The sequence below is a fragment of the Excalfactoria chinensis genome, chromosome 6 (genome assembly GCF_039878825.1).
Source record: "Excalfactoria chinensis isolate bCotChi1 chromosome 6, bCotChi1.hap2, whole genome shotgun sequence".
In the NCBI taxonomy this organism is placed as follows: Eukaryota; Metazoa; Chordata; class Aves; order Galliformes; family Phasianidae; genus Excalfactoria; species Excalfactoria chinensis.
In genome coordinates, this window is record NC_092830.1 from 18801603 (window position 1) to 18820239 (window position 18637).

The window sequence follows — 18637 nt, forward strand, 5'->3', positions numbered from 1 at the left end:
CACACCTATGGGGTCATGAGAGATGCACTGTCCTTCTCTGCCTCATTTCTGTCACTGTGAGATGAGATTTACTTCACTTATTCCTACAGGGTTTGTGGCTGTTAATGGAGAGAGCGTAAATCACCACTGTTACTCTGCCTGGGAAATCGGGCCTCTCTTTCTCACTACATGCCTTCTCATGCACGGGGAGATCTGAATCCTGGAGAGAATGGAGAGTTCAGCTTCAGGGTGGAGGCTTTGCTGTGGTTCCCAAATACCGTTTTCTGCATCTGTTGGCTTGGGCTGTGTTTGTAAACACCATAGGCCCTCTCTTTTGGATTGTTCTTTGGAGCCAGATTTTCTTTTGATGTTAAACAGGATGTGTGTGTTAATTAATTTACGTTACTCAGGGTAGGAAATTGCTGCCAGTGTTCTTTGAAGAGTCCTGTGAGCCATCTGTGCCCTGAAATAAACATTCAGGCAATTTTGGTTAAAGTGTTTATTTTTCTAAACTACGCATAAATGTTAATCTGGCTGTTTTATGGTAGAGAGGCTTTACAGCTCCTTTAAAAATGTCAAGGTCATGTTTAAACAGTTAGTTAGGAAGTTAGTAAGGAAATGAAGCAAGACGATTCAGAAATAATATTTAAAAAATGACATCTGGTATTTTATGTTAACAGGTGTTACTTGAGAGTTTAACGCTGGTGAAAGTGATGGTGAAATACTTTGGACACTGACCACTTTTGCATCTATTCATGTGTCCTTCTACTGCAGACCCTGGTAGTGACAATACACCCTTCCTGCCTTAGTCCTAAATTAAAAGAACTTCTACCTGGTGATGGCAGGAAAAGCACAGACTGTAAACCTTGGCTTCCTGAGGCTGACAGGAGGGGCCAGTTTGTGCCAATTGCAGAGATGACTGTGATGTGGATGTGTGCTGCTTTGTGTTTCCCAGTGGTCAAAGAGGCTGTGATGATCCACAGCCATTTATATCCAGACCTAAATAAGAATTTCATGGAAAAAGTTTCGTATCTCCCCAAAGAGCGTGCTGTAAATATAACTGAGATGTCAAGAGGAAGGAGTTACAAGATTGATAGTATGAGATATATGCAGTTTAACTTTGAGTTTAACTTAATTGGCTAGTAATGGCCCAATGTTATGATGACTTCAGTGGTGAGAGTTAAATTGGAAGTGTTCTCATGGCTCTACTCTCCATTTTAAAAAGCAAAGAAATTAAATTTGTTGTAGCTGGCATTAAACTGAACTCTTTTTAGCAGTAGCAGTAGATGGCAATGATGGGCTGATCCACAGAAACCACACTGCTCATTTCTCATTCCTCTTGGTTATGGGTGACCCACAGCAAGGAGGGAGGTGCTGTGCATATTCTTCCCACTGCTGCAAAAGGCAGCTCACCAGGAATGTCAATCCCTCTTGTTTTCAGCAGTATTAGTGTTCCCCTGCACAGAGACCTATTAAAAAAACAAACAAACAAACAAAAAACAAAACAAAAAAAAAACAACAACAACAAAAAAAAGAGGGAGACCCCCACCCCAGGACACAGCATTAGTAGCCAGTATTCATTCATCTGGTAATCAGTACCATTCGGTACGGGATGTGGATAATCTCATGCAGTATTTTAAGTTGAAGGAGATATCTGGGATATAGGGAGAATCTGTGTTCATCCTTTACGTAACAGTCACGCAATCCTGTTTAAACAAACAGCATGTATCTTAAAATAGACCCTGGACATTCCATGGTGATGGCCATATTCAAATGAATGTTCAAGATGTTTCCCCAGTATTGAATCCCAGTATAGTAACCCCTTAGTGACAGCAGAGCTTTCTAGACAGTATGAAGATGCACTCAGCAAAGGAAATACACATCTGTTCATTGTAACAGGACAATCCGCTTCTCCGTTGTCCACTCACCAAGGGAGACAGCAGACGTTAAACTTGTTGAATCGAAGGCCATCTGAGGGTGACGTTAACTGTTATTGTTACTGGATAATTATTAGAAGAATTTGTAGAACGTGATCTTGTTTCCGTATAGATGGTGGAAGATCCTGCTCTTCACATGATTAACAGCTGACATTGGCCATTTTAAAGATGAGAAGCAGAATACCTCTTGTCTCAGTGGCTTGCAAATATCCTAGGGAAGTAAAGGTAGGAGTCCCCAAGAGTCACCAGCAGAGGTGGGGAAGTAGAGGCAGACCAGTAGCATGCACGTGCAGCCTGCTGGTGGGCACCCAGATGCAGAGACCCTGCCAGGCCACTGCTGCCCCTCCCTTTGCCTGAGCCCCCCAGTACAGAGGCTCGTGGCACTGAAAAGCACAGGACACCATGGTTCTTTGGACATGCTACTGACCCAGCCTCGTAACAGCAGGGAGCTCTCTGTGACATTAAAATTGAGCCAATTTGCAATGATATCAGGTTATATGTTTTATAAGCCACATAATTAACGTGCAACACTCAGTGCCATGGGATATTATTGACTTAAATAGCTTAGTAAGAATCAAAAAGGATTAGGCATTGACATGAAACAGAATGTCATATGCACTGACACAAGCTAGGATCAAAATTACAGGGGCTACCAATCCTTGTGCTTCAGGGCATATTTTGATCATCAGCCTGGGGTCAGGAGGAAAGCCACTAATCGAGTTGTGTGCAGCATGCAGGTGGGTGGTACAGATCTCTGCATTGGTTTATTCTGATTCCTTTCCTTTCTTCTCCTCTGTCTTCTTCTCGTCCCCTCCTGTTCCCCCTCTCTCACATCTATCATCTGCAATAGGTCACTACTGAAGACAAGACACTAAACTAGATGGATGGCTGAATAGTCTGCGCTAATAGGGTAATTTAATGTTTGTATCTTTCCAGAACTCTAGAATCTGTTTATTTCAAATATAAATTTTATATTAACTCACCGAAAGTTCCTTTTTGCATCCTTCCTTCTATGTGTGCTACTTTTTATTTTTGTCAGCTACACCTACAAATCCACTTAGACCCATCTGAGTCGTGATTTTCTATTAGAACCAAGTGAACGTCCATTTAAAGGAAGGAACAGAACAACTGTATGTTAAAGGAACCCGATTTTTCTGGTAGATACTCAGCAAACACTTGCTTTTTATTTTTTATTGCTTTTATTTTTTGAGAGATCTTGTGTTGTATAGCCAACGTGAACGATCACCTATGAAAACAAGTTGATTTCTTTCTGTATACATCTGTGAGTACATTGCCAGTCATGATAACACATTTCATTGAGGTACACTGCTTACTCTGGAGTCAGAAGCAAAGTAATTGCTCAGAATTTTAACACGTTACTCCTTTCTGGCTGACAAAATATTCCTCCTTGATACCATATTTCATCAAATTTAGGAAGTCCTAGTGCTTTGTTTTGTAGTTGTTAGCAGTTGTTCAGTTGTTTCGGTAGCATCAGGAGGCCCCATGTAAGGACAGGGCAGGTTGAATTTTATGTCCTGTAAGTGCCCTGTGTGAGATAAGAGTACCCTGGAATTGCTCACTCTGAACAGACAAGTTGGACAGCAGAGGCACAGAGAGGAAAAATGACTTGATTCCTTGAAGGACCCTCTGCTAATAAGAGGAAAACAGAGCAAGTGTATTTAAAAAACATGCCCACTCATTCCATTTTTTGCTTTTTTTTCTTCTTTTATATCTTGCCTTCCAAAACTGCTTTCTAACTCCACCCATTCTTCTCAGGTCCTTTACTTTTGGTAACACCCTCTCTTCATATCTGGCACCAGTCAGCACCGCTCTGCTCAGCACACTAATACACATTGCCCTTTAGCTCATTTCACCTTGCTGGGAAGGCTATCGTGCAGCTTCTGCAGTGGTTAAATGCTGTACTTCCCATTTTCCACTGCAGGTTGAATTCCAGTTAGTTTCTGTGAACTCATTTTGTAGCCTTCACTCCGCTTCCCTGAAGACCAACGCTTTTGTGTTGCTGCCTTTCCACGGACATTCTTCAACATGCCAAAGCTGACCTTAGGCTCCGTGAACAGATGGGGCCTGATCCAAAATCCATTAACATCAGAGGAAATGTCCATTTATGCCCATGGGCTTTGCATTAAATCCTTTGTATTTTACTTACTTTCTTTAGTGCCTCTTACTCAGCTCCGGTTATTAAAATCAGATTAATCTCTTACAGATCCCTGACAGTTCAGTATACTGTATAAGCAAACCAGTGCTGCTTCAAAAGATAGAAACCAAAACCGCTGTTCCACTAATGTGAAATATGAAGCTGGTCCACTAAAAGCAAGGCACTGCTTCCAGATTTCATCCCTGCGTAACTGAGGGCAGAATCTCTCTTGCTATTCATTAGTTGAATCTCCCATTACTGCTGCAATGGCTGTCTCAAGAACATTTCTTGCTGTTCAAACATATATTTTCCAGTCTCTGTGAGATAATTCTGCTCAGGCATAATTCAAGATTCACTCGTTTGCAGTTTTATTCTCAGTTTGAATAGACTGCTATGTCAGCCAGAGCATCAATATTTCTTTCTGTTGACATAATACTCTCTCATCCATATTGCCACCCCCCTCCTGCTTCATTTTGTCTACATTCCTTTTGAAAACTCAGCTCCCATAACTTACTCTCCCACTCAGTATTTGGTTTAATCAAGTCTGTCACTCAATTCGTATCCCACTTCTCGCTTCACACAAGTTTCTCAGTTAGCAATCTGTTCTTATAGCTTTTGCTGTGCATAACACACGGTTAGCTTTTCTTTCCACTCGTGCTTCTCTCTTCCCTTTCTTATTGCCAGACCTCACTTTTACTTGTAACACTTCAAGATAAGAAACTTCCTCTCTAGTCTTCCTCTTTTTACTATTCATATGTTATGAGACCCCCGCAACTGATTCTTAAATATCATGGGGTACTTTTTCCCCAGAGCAGTCTTTGGGTCCAGCTGAGCCATTTTCAACACTTCAAAACCAAAATCCTACCTAGGGAGTCCTCTATGGCAGGAGCTGCCTTTACTTGAGTGTCTGGTAAAGTGCATAGATAATAACTTGGTCAGACTTGAGTTTATGCAGTAAAACACATTTTGAAGCAAGATAAACATCCAGCACTTTCATATTTCTATATTTCTACATGCTCCTCTTGGAGTGGTTTTTCTTTGCTGTTACACATCTACGCATCCTTTCTGCACTCCTACTGTAACTATCTCATCAGATATTTGTTTAACAAGGTCCCAGTTAAATCCTAAGAGTTACAAATCCCCCCGCTTCCATGCACTTCTTTAATCATGGGTAAAACAAGAAATGTGCAGCCTTTTCTGGGAGCAAACTTCTTCCTCCCTGCCTATGACCTGCACCATCACGTGTGCTCAGACTGGCAGAATCTCACTCACAATTATACATAGCTTTAGGTAAGCCTCTCTTGGCACTGTATTTCTTTGCGTGCCTCCTGTCTGTTTCCATCTTCATCATCTTACCCCAATCTGTAGGAGTACAGGACAAATGCACGAAAGCTTACATTCTCTCCCTCTGGCCATTCAGTGTGCTAAAATCTGGTCTCAAACACCCATCTCCCAACTTTTGCACTGATGAACAGTCAAGAGTGGAATAGGGTCCTGTGTCAGCGCACCCATACATTTTTTACATGGGGGACTGGATTGTGCATCTCTTGACTACCACGCAGCAACCACAGCACAAGCATAAGAGCTTGCCTTTGCTGCACAACCAGCAGATAGTGTCATTCTAGACAGTGGAAGCACACTGCAGCCTGCCTGTCAGCAATGTTGGCTACCGCCGCACCAAGGATCTCCCACCTGGGCTCTGTATATTCTCCTCTGCTGGTCCCTCGGGTGGGGAGGGGAGTGTGAGTCAGGCAGGCAGCTTTCCTCCTCATCTACAGCTCTTCTGCTGGAGTAACGGGTGGGCTGCAGGGGGCTGCCTGAGCAGCTTCAGCTCAGCACTAACTCGACTCGCTGAGCGGCACCTGTTGGTTAGATCATTTGTTCCTTCTCTGAATTATTCTGCTGGGTCAGCAGGTTTCAGTGCTGGCACGGTGCAAGATACAGAATGCTGTTGTTTCATAATCACCTTCTAGAAGTATTGCTTTGTTGTAACGTTACCGTTGTATTGTCCTACTTTCCCTCTCTACTTTCTGCATAGGCAGGTTGAATCTTTCCCCGCTGCATCACTCAGGCACAGACTCTGCAGCACCAGGCTGGCTGCTCTGACCTGGGGCTGGGGAGGATGCTGCCAGCTGCCGTCACTGCTTTCCACGTGATTGAATAACATGACGATTTCCGAGTCCAGTTATAGAGCGCTAATGCGGGGTACTTACACGGTACTTTTCATTTTCAGACCAGTTTAATGCTGCTTCTGGCTTATGGTACGCTCATCTGTCTCTGTTCCCGACAGAGTCTGCGCTGCGGGGCACGCGGGAGGCCGGAGCAGCCCTTCCCTCTGCCTGATCAGCGGCTGCCCTATATAAACGTGCATATTAAGCAGATCTGGCAAGTGTTCAGGCTGAGACAGACTCACTTAAATAAGAGGTGAAAATAAACTTGCTTATAAAGGCGCTGCAGCCGACGCTCACCAACGGCATGTTAGTAGAGACGGAACAGAGCCTGGTTTGTTTTCCTTTGCAGCCGAAGGCTGATGATTTCTGTTTGCCTTCCGCGGCCGCGTCCCAGCAGCGCAACGCCCGGCACGCACGTGTGAGCGCCGCCGCACCCGCTCCGCGCGTACCGCCCCGACCGCCGCCTTCTCCTGGACAGCCCGGGCCCGACTTAGCGGCACCGCGCCCCGGCGTTCTGCTTCCCCCTCCCGCCGGGGACGCGGCCGCCCCGCTCGGCGCCTTCCTCCTCGCTCTCCGCTCCCCTTCCTCCACCCCGCGGGGAGGCCGCCTCCCGGCCCTCCCCTCCTGTCGCACGCAGGAAGTCGCTCCGGCCGCAGCCCTTCTCGCCCCGGTAGAGAGCCCCGAGTGGTGCCGCTAGGACGGGACCGGACCGGACCGGGCCCCTCTCCCGGCCTCGCGGCCTCAGCCCGGTGCCGGCAGTGCCGCCGCAGTCCGTCCGCTCTCGACGCGGGGCGGGAGCGCCGACTGCAGTGCCCGCCGCCCCCCGGGGGGGGCGGCCGCACCCCGCCCGCAGTCCCCGTGCGCCGTCGCCGCTGCGGGGCCCCGGGAGCGCCCCCGGCGGCCACACCCCGCGGCGGGCCGGGGCCGACGGAGGGGCGGAGGGAGGGGGCCGGCGCGGGGTGTCTCCGAGCCAGTTCTCGCGGTGCTGGCCAGGCTCTGCCTCCTTCCCCTCCCCGGCGAGCGGTGACTGTGCACGGCGGAGCGGGGAGCGCCGAGCCGGGCGCGGGGGGAGCCCGCGCCGCCCCGCCGAGCCCGGAGGGAGGCCGCCCAGCCGCACGTCCCGTCCCGGTCGCCTGCCCCATGCCCCAGCGGCGCTGAGTCTCCGCAGCCCGAACATGGCCACCACGGCAACGTGCACCCGCTTCACCGACGAGTACCAGCTCTACGAGGAGCTTGGCAAGTACGGAGCCCGCCGCGCGCCCTGCCGCCCGCCCGCCCGCCCGCCGCGGTAGCTGCCGGCGCGGCCCGGAGTCGCTTTTCGGCTCCTCGCGAGGAACAGGAGGAGGGGAGATTAGTCGCCGTAATCCTCCTCTCCGAGCCCTGCTCCCCCGGCAGAACCGCTGCAGGTCCCCGCCGCCTGCCTCGGGCTGCGCGCTCCTGTTGCACCCCGGCACTTCCTCTCTTCCCCCCCTTGCCCTCTCCCCGGCCCGGTGCTGCTCCCCGCCGCACGCTGCCGCTCCCTCCGGGCGTTCTGCGCCGGGACGCGGCGCCGTCCCCGCCGTTCAGCGATGCTTTCGTCCCCACTTCCTTGTCCCTGAGAAAGGACCAGGTGCTGCTGCACGGCGCTTCGCCCTTCCTCCTTCCTCCGCACTCGTGTCCGCATTGGCAGACCTGCCGCTGCACCCTAGCACAGGGCTTTGCGGGGGACCTGGAGGGGCAGGGAGGCAGCGCGGGGGCAGCCGGGGCGGGATCGCGGGGACGTTGCTTCCCGGTGCCGCTGCTCCCCGCTCCCTCCCTTCCTGCACCAGCTGCCGGGCTCTGCTGCGGTTCTCCCTGTCCCCGTCCCTCCCCGCGCCGCTGCGGCTGTGTGTCACCGAGCCCGGGCCCCGCGCTCCCACTGCTGCGTGCTGCTTTGTAGGTAGAGGTTGAGGAAGGGGAAGCAGGGACAGGACTGCAGTGTCGGGAGGATTCGAGCCATGTCAGCCCGGCTGTAGGGCTGCGTGGGGCCGCTGCTCAGTTCCTGATCCCATTTCTTATAGCTACATATGTCCATTTGTCCGTGAACGTGGGGTTATATTCCTGTTCTAAAAGAACTTGGAATTATCTCCCCGCTTTCTCTTATTTGTCCTTTTCTCCTTTCCAAACCTTTCTTGTTAAGCCAGTTGTTATTCTTTTCTCGCCCTGTTTTTTTGTTTTGTTTTGTTTTTCTTTTTCTTTTTAAAGAAGGGACAGCACTGAGAGCTCATCTGTGTACTCCTGCAGACTTTGAGTCCCTGTCTTTTCACCTTGGTCTCTGTTGTATTATCTCTTTTTTTCCTCACAGAAATCCTTCTTCCCTCTCTCTCAGACCTCTTCTCCGAGTGGCTCTTTGGAGTAGTTGTAATAATATCAATAGTTCCAGCTTGAGAAAATGTACGAAGCCTCGTAGCTTCCTACTCACTCCATTCATAGGTACATGCTTATCCCCTTTTCAGGTGGGTAGACAGATGGAAGGGAGCCAGTACTTCCTGCCAGGTGGTGCAGGGATTTGTGACCGAGCACTCAATCGTGGGCAGTGTGTCCCGGTTGTCTGATATAGCTGCTGGGGCCACTGTCTTTGGGAGATGGGCTCACGGCTGCTGTTTGCCACATCATTCCGGGCTGCTTGTCTTCCACTCATCAGTCCCCGCGTGCTCTGTCCCTGTGCCTGTGTGCTCTCCCTCCCCAGTGTCGCTGTTCTGTCTGTGAGGGGGCTTGAGGCATCTTCAGGTGGGCGCTAGAGTGCCGTATGTAGGTTTGATTTGCTCAGCAGGCAGCATGCACTGTCCATTGGATTCCCGTGTGTTGTTTCCCTCCTCTGTGTCTAATGTACCGTCCTCAATCTAGTTCACTCTGGGGATAGAAGTTGCTGCTGTTTTGTTCCTATTTTCCGTTTCATAGCACCTGCCCTCTTCGTTTCTTTTCCAGGGGAGCCTTCTCCGTGGTCCGCAGATGTGTCAAGAAAAGTTCATCACAGGAATATGCTGCAAAAATCATCAATACCAAAAAGTTGTCAGCCAGAGGTGAGTGCCTCAGATCTCCTCTTGGTCCTTCCATGAACAGAAAATATTTTACAGCCGTTGAAACAGGTCTGGAGTTGTTTGTCTGGGTCACTATGCGTCTGTTACAAAGTAATTGAGTTATGTAGCAAATAGGAGATTAAAAGGAGGTTAGCATGGAGTGATTGAACGTCTTTTTTTTATCTGGAAATGGATACTTTGTGATGTTGGTTTTGGTTTTTTTTTCTCTCTTTGGGGGATCTTTCTCCTGTGAGCCAAACGAACGAAAGGTGAGTTTATAGAGAATTTACCTTCGTCCGTGTGCTCTGATTGCTCCCAGTAAAGGGAATTGTCACAGACTGATTCTACTGAATGCACTTTCTACCTAGGAGGTCTGCCTTTCCAGAACACACGTGGGGTTGTTTGTTGGTTTGCTTGAAGGAAGAATGTGACATACCTTGCTCCTGTCGTATGGCAGTTACATGTTTGGGTGCTCACAGGTTTGCCTCCTAAGACAGAAAAAGGCTGCATGGGGCAATCTAATGAATCTGACTTCTCGATGAATTAGAACAAATGTTGCTTGCATTCTTCAGCTCCAGGGTTTCCAAAAAGCTGAAGCCAGACTGCCGTTTTAAGGAGAAACAACCTTATCTTTTCTCCTAAGCTGTTGGTTTCCCAATTCCCAGAAGTGTGTGTACACGCAGAAAGTGGTGTATTTCCTTGTGCAGGGAGTGTGGTCTCGTAATGCACAGGGAATCCTTTGCAGGGTTGGAGGTCTTTCCATACGGTTCTCTTTCTCCAAAAGGACAGGGGCAACTGAGTTGTAGTAGAGGATGCTGAAAGCAGAGTGCAACAAGTTGAGGTGCCAGATGAGAATGTTTCCAGAAGATCTCAGTCCTTAGAGGCCATTCAGATTTGACAAAATGGATCTGTTCGGCCCTTGTCTGTCCTGCCAGCTGAACAGATGGATTAGCAAGGGGGTGGACTCAGGGGGAAGGCATAAGGAGGAGACAAGGATTTTTTTATTAATGATTTGTAAGTGAAATGTTTTTTGCTTGATCCCTAAAAAAAGAGATGAAAAAGGATATCCATTCTCTTGCACCAGAATATGAACTGTGATGGTAAGAGATAGGATGGCTTGAAGAGTGGCAAAGAATTTTCATTTACTGTAGTCACAGTGAGAAGTAGTATCAGAAGCAGAGTGCCATGGTAAGAAGGCTGACTGCCCCACACCCGTGCCTTGTGAATGTACACATTTGATTTGTTGTTTCAGCTTCTAACTTGAATGAAGTCACTTTGGGAACCGGCTGATGTGGCCGTGTGTTGTTTGGGTGGTGGCAGCAGATCCTGAGTGACTTGGTGTCCCTTCCATGGTCACATGACAGTTGCCACTGGTGAAGGTGAAATATCCAATCTCCTGATCTCAGTATGGGAAAGGTTTGGAAGGTGTCACTGCCTTGCTAATGGCTGTGAATGCTGTGCTTTCTTAGCCATATTCCCTGAGCACCCTGTAGTGAGGATGAAAAGTTCAGGAGAACCATCTTCTCAGTGTGAGTGGCCACAAGCCAGGGAGGAGTTGGCTTGCAAAACTGATTGCAAAGGAAAAGTTGTTTCTGTGCAGAGAAGATGATATTGAAATTAGCACTGGAGATAAGAGAATGGCAAAAAACTGCAGGGTGATAGCACTGAAACAAAATTCATAAACATACCAGCACAAGCCCAGAAGTAGTAGATCTGATGGAGACATTTTTTAAGTGTTTAGGCACCTAATGAGTTACAGAGGGAGCAATATATAGATCCTAATTGTTTTTTGTGTTATGCTGATGACAGTTTTATGATCCAGCCAGTAGGAGATGTGTGGGTGATTACAGCCACGTTTTGAATTAACTTCTAATTTTCGTAACTTCCCGTCAGTGAAATAGATTGAGGATACTAACCTGGTCCTCAGCTGACTGACTTGCTGCAGCTGGCAGTGGTTTCTTTAGGAAGGTATTGGTTAGAGCACAGTTGTGAGGAAAGCCAAGAAATGAAATGGATTTCTGCTAATGTAGAAGAATGGCAGAAACAAGAAGCAACTGATCTTGTCTCCTTGAAGTCTTGCTGAGGGCTAAAGAACCTGTGTTCGCCATGAGAAGTGGATGCTAAGTTCAGCTGAATATATGAGTTCCTCAGTTACACAGCTGTGTTTGCTGATAGCTCAAGAGGTTAACACAAGAAGGAACTAAATGCTTTGATAGGAACTTAGTGAATTCACCTTGGAATAGGACTTAAAGCACTGAAGGAAAACGCATGCTGTTTGGATACTGCAGCTGTAAATCAGTGATCAGAGAGATTCGATTCAGCAGCCTGAAAATGAAAGTCTTGGGGAAAGGCATTTTATAGAGCTGTCTGCACAGGAGGAGAATTACGGCATTAATTCTGCAGTGCCCTGGCTATATGTTGCATGATGCTTCCTTTCCCAGAGCTGGCACTTCTCCCTGGGGAGGCCACATCTCTGCCTGGCAGGATGCACACCCAGGGCTCTGTGGCACACCCGGCTGCAAGTCTGCCTGCTGGTGGGCCCACCACCCTTCAGACCCTAGTCCTGCACCAGGGTCACAGCAACAGAATGTCCCCTTTGTGAGGATGTGCTGCCCCTCTCCAGCTTAAATGTGGCTAAATCTGATATTTTGTGCCTTCTCCAGCAGAATTTGAACTACCTAACATAGTCACTGCTGCTTCCAGAGCCAGTGCTGCTGGTGAGGAGTGCAGCCCCCTGCTGCTGCGTGAAAGTTTTGCTTTTCCAGCGCTTCCCTTGGTTATGTACAGGGAAGTGGTAATAATGCCTAACTCTCCTCTTGCTGTACTTTGTGTTACCTTTGATTTTCAAGAGTCTTGATGAAGGAATAATAGAGAGATGACTGGAAAATGTTTGGTAGTTTGATGCAGGTAGGTGGGAAGGAGGAAGAGGAACACTCAAGGGTAAATGGTGTGTGTTTAAGGGATTCTCCATTACTTGGCTTATTTGTGAAACTGTTCTCTCAAAGTGGTAAAGAGATGTGGTGCTGCTGTGGAGCTTCTCTGAAGACAAGGAGGGTGAATGGTGCTGCAATTGCTTCCAGTGCTGCAAAGAGAACAACTCTGGTCTTGTAAGCTTCGTCTTCTGTAAAATACAAGATCTGATGTTGAGAGCCTCTTGTTTCTTTTTGGTCTGTGGTTTTCAGATGTCAGTTCTCACTTTTATTAAATCCTGTTAATCAGAGCTGGTCTAGATTAAACTTCATACTTGGGCTATAATGAAGTATTTGTTATTATTCATATTGTGTTGATGCTTAAGACTGCCTGGTGAGGAGTATGCCAAGAACTTTAATATTAAATAGGGGCCAAACGTCTGTGGAAAAGGAGAGGAAGCAGACTTTACCTTAGTCAGCATTCAGCTGATGTATATAAGAGCAGTGGTTATTGCACATGGGGAAATACAGTGCCTCAGACATCCGAAATTCCTACGGGATTGAACGCCCAGGCTCTTATGAGAGGGCTCTTACGAGAGCTATGGGCAGATGGAATTAATAGCTGTGATTTGTTTTGGAAGCTATCTTGTGGGTGTCACCAGAGTACTAGTTTCAGTGTAAAAATTCCTAGCAAGTAAAGTGCAGTTCCTGGGCATCAATTCAGATTGCTTGCAGTGGTCAAAACGATCGAGAGAGAAGAGGCTATAGTGGCAGCAGGGAAATGTCCAGGTTCTGACTGACCCGTGTTGGTGTTTTGGGTGAGGGAGTTTTCTGGGGCTGGCAGTGGAGAAGCCCAGTTGTCACTTGTTTTCAGAACACGCATCCAGAATGTATTTAAAGAAATAGTCGTGCTCTGGAAGGAAGTAGGCACGGCTCTGTCCTGCAATAATTTTTAGCACGTTGTTTATACCAAACCATATGTAGTGATCTAACCAGCACGTGCAGAGGGACAGCATCATTGGCCCCTTTTTTGGTGTATGTAGGGATGCTTTATGTGTATTACCTCAATTGTTAATATTTCTCTGCTGCTGAAAATCTGTATCTTTCAACTCCTGCAAGTGATAGCTTTTGAAATACAAATGCAAAGCGACTATTTGGAAAGTAAGGCCTCTTTGCTGCTTTCTCCCTGCTGTGCCTTTGCTCTCGCCTGTGGAATATAGGGATGGAATTTCTTCCCTGCTTTCCATCTTTCCAAATTTGTAAATTAGAAGAAAATTTGCAGCCTACCCAGTTATTTTGTTGTTGTTGCTGCAGGAGATTATGTGGATTGTGGGAGGAGTAGGGAATTACTTCTGTGTATCAAATCTCACCAGGAAAAAGCACCCTTGATGGTTCTAATTCAGTTATTTGTTTTTAAGCAGCTCTCTTGTCCTGGGCTTTCAGTTGCAGAGTGGTTGTTGATTTCAGCTTTCTGGAGATGTCAGTAGTAGTTCTCCTGGCTGCTCAAACATTGAGCTTGTGTGCTACAAAGTAAGTTCAACAGCATCACTCACTACCCTCTGCTTTGGTATGCTTTGCAACTGCTCTCTGCCTGCCCTTGGGTCAGGGCTCTGGGGCTGCCAGTGTGGTGGCTCTTAGCTGTGCGCATAGAGAGCTGCGCTGTAGCCCACTACGAGTGTGTCTGGCCACACGGGGAGCCCAGTGTGCTGGTCACGTATGGCTGAGGCACAGGTCTGAGCTTGTGTGGGAATGTCTTGAGATAGGTGTCCTCTGCCTGCATGTTTTGATGGGCTGGGGGCAAACGTCCTTTCTTGCAGAGGACAGCAGATCAAACTGTGGCTGTCCAGCTGTGCTTTCTGAGCAGCCAAATCAGGTCTGGTCGCTTGGAGTGGGACAGGAGCTGCCTTTCTACCACAGGTCTTTAAGCACTCACAAAGTGCTATGTTGTGTCTCATGCTTCTCCTCCTGTCTATGAGCAGGCTGAGGGATGCTCTGACTGGAGAGCACAGAGATGAGCTGCAGTGATGGGCAGCAGGGTGGAGCCGAGGAGGCAGTTTTGTGCTGGGATCATAAGCTGCAGCCCCAAAGTTCTCCAGCAGTCTGCAACATCATTAGGAGGGGGCTCAACCAGTGCATGTCACTGGTGGTTGTGTCCCTTGGAGAGGTGCTCAGAGAAGGAGGGATGTGTGCCTAGGGTAGTGGTGGGGCTAGAAGTGGGACAGGGAGTAGGAGAATGCAGGGGGTCAGCCTGGCTTCTCACTTGCCATGGTGTGACAGAGCACCTGGGGTGGCTTCAGCAAGGGAGATAGTGGGCTGGGAAGTAGAGAGAGTGGGAGCACAACTCATCCTGCAGCCACGAGCTGGCTTCCTCCCACTGTGGATTTCAGTGATGGCCAGGGTTACCCCAGGTTGCCTCTCAGTTTACACTGTATATTTTATAAAGGATCTGGAACAGAGCAGACAGGATTTCAGCTCGTGTCTGCCTTTTCTGTGGTCACACTGAGTATTAAATTTCCGGCAGTAACAATGTGGGGGGGGAAGTGGGCACCCAGATTGGGCAGGAGCTCCCAGAGCCACAGTGAGCATGGGGAAAGGGGCTTGGCAAGAGCTGGGTTTCTCATTCACACGGTGTAACCCGGATTTGCGTGGGGCAGAATAGTGATCAGTGTAATTCCTGTGTGTGTCCAGAAGGCCTCAGCTCTAGAGCATTTGCCCTGATCAGCAAATGGTAGAAATATTTCCAGGTGTCCCTCAAGTGAGGGATGGGATACTGAAATCCCTGGGAATGTTTGGGGCAGGCAGAGCTGCCAGAATTCCTAGTAAGGAGGGACCAGTGCAAGAGCTGGTGGCGGCTGTTGTTCCTCCTTCTGGAGCGCAGCACAGAAACTTCTCAGTCCTAAAATTGAGTCTTCCTCTGGTACTAAAGCCATCACCACCAGGGAGGACTCATCCATGAATCATGAAGAAATTTCTGGAGATTGCGTATATTTTTTCTCCTTCCAGCCTCCATGACTTGTTGGGTTATTAACACAACTGTTTTCAAGAGAGGTCAGTGGTGACTTTGTCCACTTCACTCACCTGAACAATTTTATCTTTTCTGATCCCGTAAACTGGATAAATGCAATTTTTAAGAGGAGAGCACACTAATGTAAAATGAAATCTCTCTCCACTTGGCCATCTTTGAGCACCATCTGTGTGCCACGTGACCCTTAAAACCAATGTGTCTTCCCCCTTCTGTTAATTCCTGCCTGTCACCTGTTCTAGAATTTCAGGTGTGGTGGCTTTTTCCCTGTTGTTGCTTTTTCCCCTCTTTTCCTCTGTGGCCCTGTGAGCTAGGCTGACTGCAGGTTCCTTTCTTACCTTCTCAGATCGACTATCTACTTAAATATCGCTGCGTACTGCTCTCGTGGCTGCTCAAGCATTCTAGTGTGGCTGCCTGTATGATTTCTGGAGAACAGTGGTAGAATGCTTCTGAGGAAACGGCCTGGCAGCATCTTGGAAAAGAGCGTGTTCAGCACTGAGAGTTGCTGAAGAGCAATGGAGCATAGATTGAACCTTCTGGGGAAACTGAGTCTTTAGTTGTAAGATTTTGTTTCCTCGTAGCTTTTTCTATTTGTTCTCCCCCATTCACTTTTTCTTTCTGTTTTAATTTTTGAGCTTACTTTGAATGTTGTTGTCTGACATGTGTCAATTAATAGTAATTCTAGACATCTATAATGCTTTTACTGCAAGTGTAACTTTTGTGATACTGCTTTATCCTCCTTCCCTCCCAGCTGGTATTGCAGAATCCTTGTTGCTCTCACCTTTCAGGTGAGTAGATGAGAGAAGCTGGTGGTTGTGCAAGTGGTGAATTCCTGACAACCCTGAGAATAGTTGAGGGATGTCAGCAGAGCTGGTCAATGTTTGTTGCTTGTCAGGAAAGGAGGAGATAATCATGGCTCTGCTCTGTGTGTCAGACCCCAATTTGCCAGATTCTGGACAGAGGCAAAGAGGAGGATTCCCCATCTCTGAGATGAGTAAACATGATGACCTTTCAGAGAATGTATGTATGCATATAGACCTGATACTGAACTCTCAGCACTTTTGTGTTATGTTCTTGAGGGTGTGAGTTAAACATCCCTCAGCACCAGTGAGCTGTTCTGGTACTTCCATTCAGTTTTCCTGTTCTGAGCTCACCATGCTCTGGGCTGTCGTGTTCCCATGGCTGGGGTTTTCTTAACTGTGACACTGGGATAAGGCTGGGATTCTGTCCTGCTGCTGTGAAAGGTGCTAGGCAACCTTTCCTCTCTGCTGGAAGCCAGAGCTGGTTAGCTTTAAACACAAGCTCCTTTTCCCTAGGGTAGCCAAGGTACCATCTCCTGAAGTGCTGTTAATGTGCTTCTGTCAGAGTCCCAGAAGCTGAGCTGAGGGCTGTGCTGGAGAAGGGAGTAGCCATTGTGGGAATGAAGACCAAGTTAGTATAAAAGAAAAACATACCCAACACCAACATCTCTCTGGGGAAGGAATGTGCCTACAGAGATGAGGCTGGGAGCAAGTATAGCTCTGGCAGGCCAGAGGGACCACATGGAATGGCGGCAGGACCCGGGAGCTGCTGTGCTTGCCAGGCAGTACTGCTGCCTTATCTCTGGGTGCTGTTGCCATGATGACTGTGGCAAACAGGGACTGAAAAATTTACCAGATGCGTGTGAGCCAAAGGATTAAACTTTCTCATAGGCGGGATGGGAGGGAGGACGGCGGGTGATGATGTATTAACGAAGGACAGCATCCTGGTGAGAAACACCAGGCTCACTATCCATTAGCCACCGGAATGGCTGCGGGGTGAGGACGGACATTCCTCCTGCCCATGAGTGTCCAGACCCAGCACTGTGTACTGCTGGAGAGGGGGGTGAATGCATCCTGCTTTTACTGGTAGGATTTGCATTAGTTGGGTAGCTGAAAAGTAAGAAGTGGGAAGAGTCTCTGTTTCTTATATCAGTCTCTTCGTTTGTTCCTTATACCCACAAATAGCTCCAGTCGTCTGCCTTGTGCTTGGAGCTTTTCCATGTTGGAGCTGATGCACATCATTGAGTTTTGTTGCTACCTGCAGATTTCAGGCTGTTGAACGTGAGCCCATCCAGCCTGCATGGGTAGTATTGGTAGTGCAAGGCTGCTGTCATTGAAAGTGGCTGATGAAAAATCGTGTCGGCACCATTAATGGTCATGCTGGTCTTGACCCTGTGCGGTGCTGTTGTCTGTGCTGGTTGGCTGCTATATGGACTGACCCAGAGTGTGTTAGGGGCTGGCAGCTGGCTGGGGAGGATGGGAGTGTCTGCACCCAGTGCCCACACCTCAGTGCTCCTTCGCTTAAAAAGTGGTGTCACGTGGCATTGCTATGAGCTTGCAGGGTGCCATTCTGCAGTTTGCTCTGGGAGAGATAAACCTCATCTTGCCCAGCAAAATTCTGTCCAAGAAGTACACACATTAGCCTGAAATGTTTGCGTATGGACTTAACAAGATAGAATTATGGTAATTAAAACTAGTCCCTCTCTAGTAGGGCTTCTTCAACTTACCTAAAAATGTTTATTTATGAAATGAGAAATTAATATATATGGAAATTAGGTGTATATGTCTTTTCCACCAGCCCAACTGCCAAGTGGACTTTTCAGTTCCCGTGAGTAAGGGCTGCAAATGAGAACAAGGATGTTAAGGCACCTAAGCAGGTCCTGAACGTTTTTGGAAAGGGTTCTTTTCCCTCCCCTCACTTCCTGCTCTCTTGTAGGCAATTAGGCGGGGTAGGCTGCAGTTTGTCTGCTGGAGTAGCAGCATCTGGAGGTGCTTTATCTTCTACTCTGCAGTGTCACTTGCAGTCAGCCAGTTGATGTGGACTAGCAAGGAGGGTTTTTTTTCTCAATGCCAGAGAAGCACTGAGAAAAGTAGTCTGACACTGCAGCCCAAAATCTGAGGTGAAAAAGAGGGAGAAGAGCCAGCAGTCTTTAAAGGCAACTTTCTTTCCTTGAGCCTCAGGTAGCTCAGCAGACAAGTTTTATCATGAGGTTATTTTCTGAAGCTTTTGCTTTGCTCCAGATGTGCCCTAAGTTCCAGAGGGTCTTGCAGTTGGGCTCACTTCTGGGTAAGATTCTCCCTACTTGTGCAGCAGAATGTAGCTGGTGTGTGAAGCTCTCGCTTCTCCAGGATGTGTGTGTTGAGCATGCAGGTGTACTTGCTGCTAGAAGCCTATTTTCAGGGACCTGTCTTGAGATTTGACTTGAGAGGGAAATAGTCCAGTGCTTTCTCTGGGCCGCACTCAGAAGATGCACATTTCAAATAGCATGAGTGCCCTGGAAGCTTTTGCAGGGAAAACAGCTCGTTAAATCTCTTCTTGTATTGGTCTCCAGTGCTTGCCAAATACACTTAGCATTTCTACTGTAGTGGAGCAGCTGTCATTCTGAAAATGTGTATCTTGTTTTTT

General features: G+C 47.9%; 1 protein-coding gene across 16 annotated transcripts in view; it reads left to right on the forward strand.

Moving 5' to 3' along the window:
* Nucleotides 1–7178: 7178 nt before the first annotated feature.
* CAMK2G (calcium/calmodulin dependent protein kinase II gamma) overlaps nt 7179–18637 on the forward strand; it is a 111612-nt gene continuing 100153 nt past the window's right edge. For 8 of the 16 annotated variants that reach the window (XM_072340747.1, XM_072340755.1, XM_072340750.1 and 5 more), the window contains exons 1-2: nt 7181–7482; nt 9189–9283. In XM_072340747.1, the coding sequence (XP_072196848.1) occupies nt 7418–7482; nt 9189–9283 (160 nt within the window). In that variant the 5' untranslated portion in view covers nt 7181–7417. Of the gene's footprint in view, nt 7483–9188; nt 9284–18637 lie in introns of all 16 variants that reach the window. The other 8 variants (XM_072340743.1, XM_072340751.1, XM_072340746.1 and 5 more) reach the window with 2 other exon arrangements.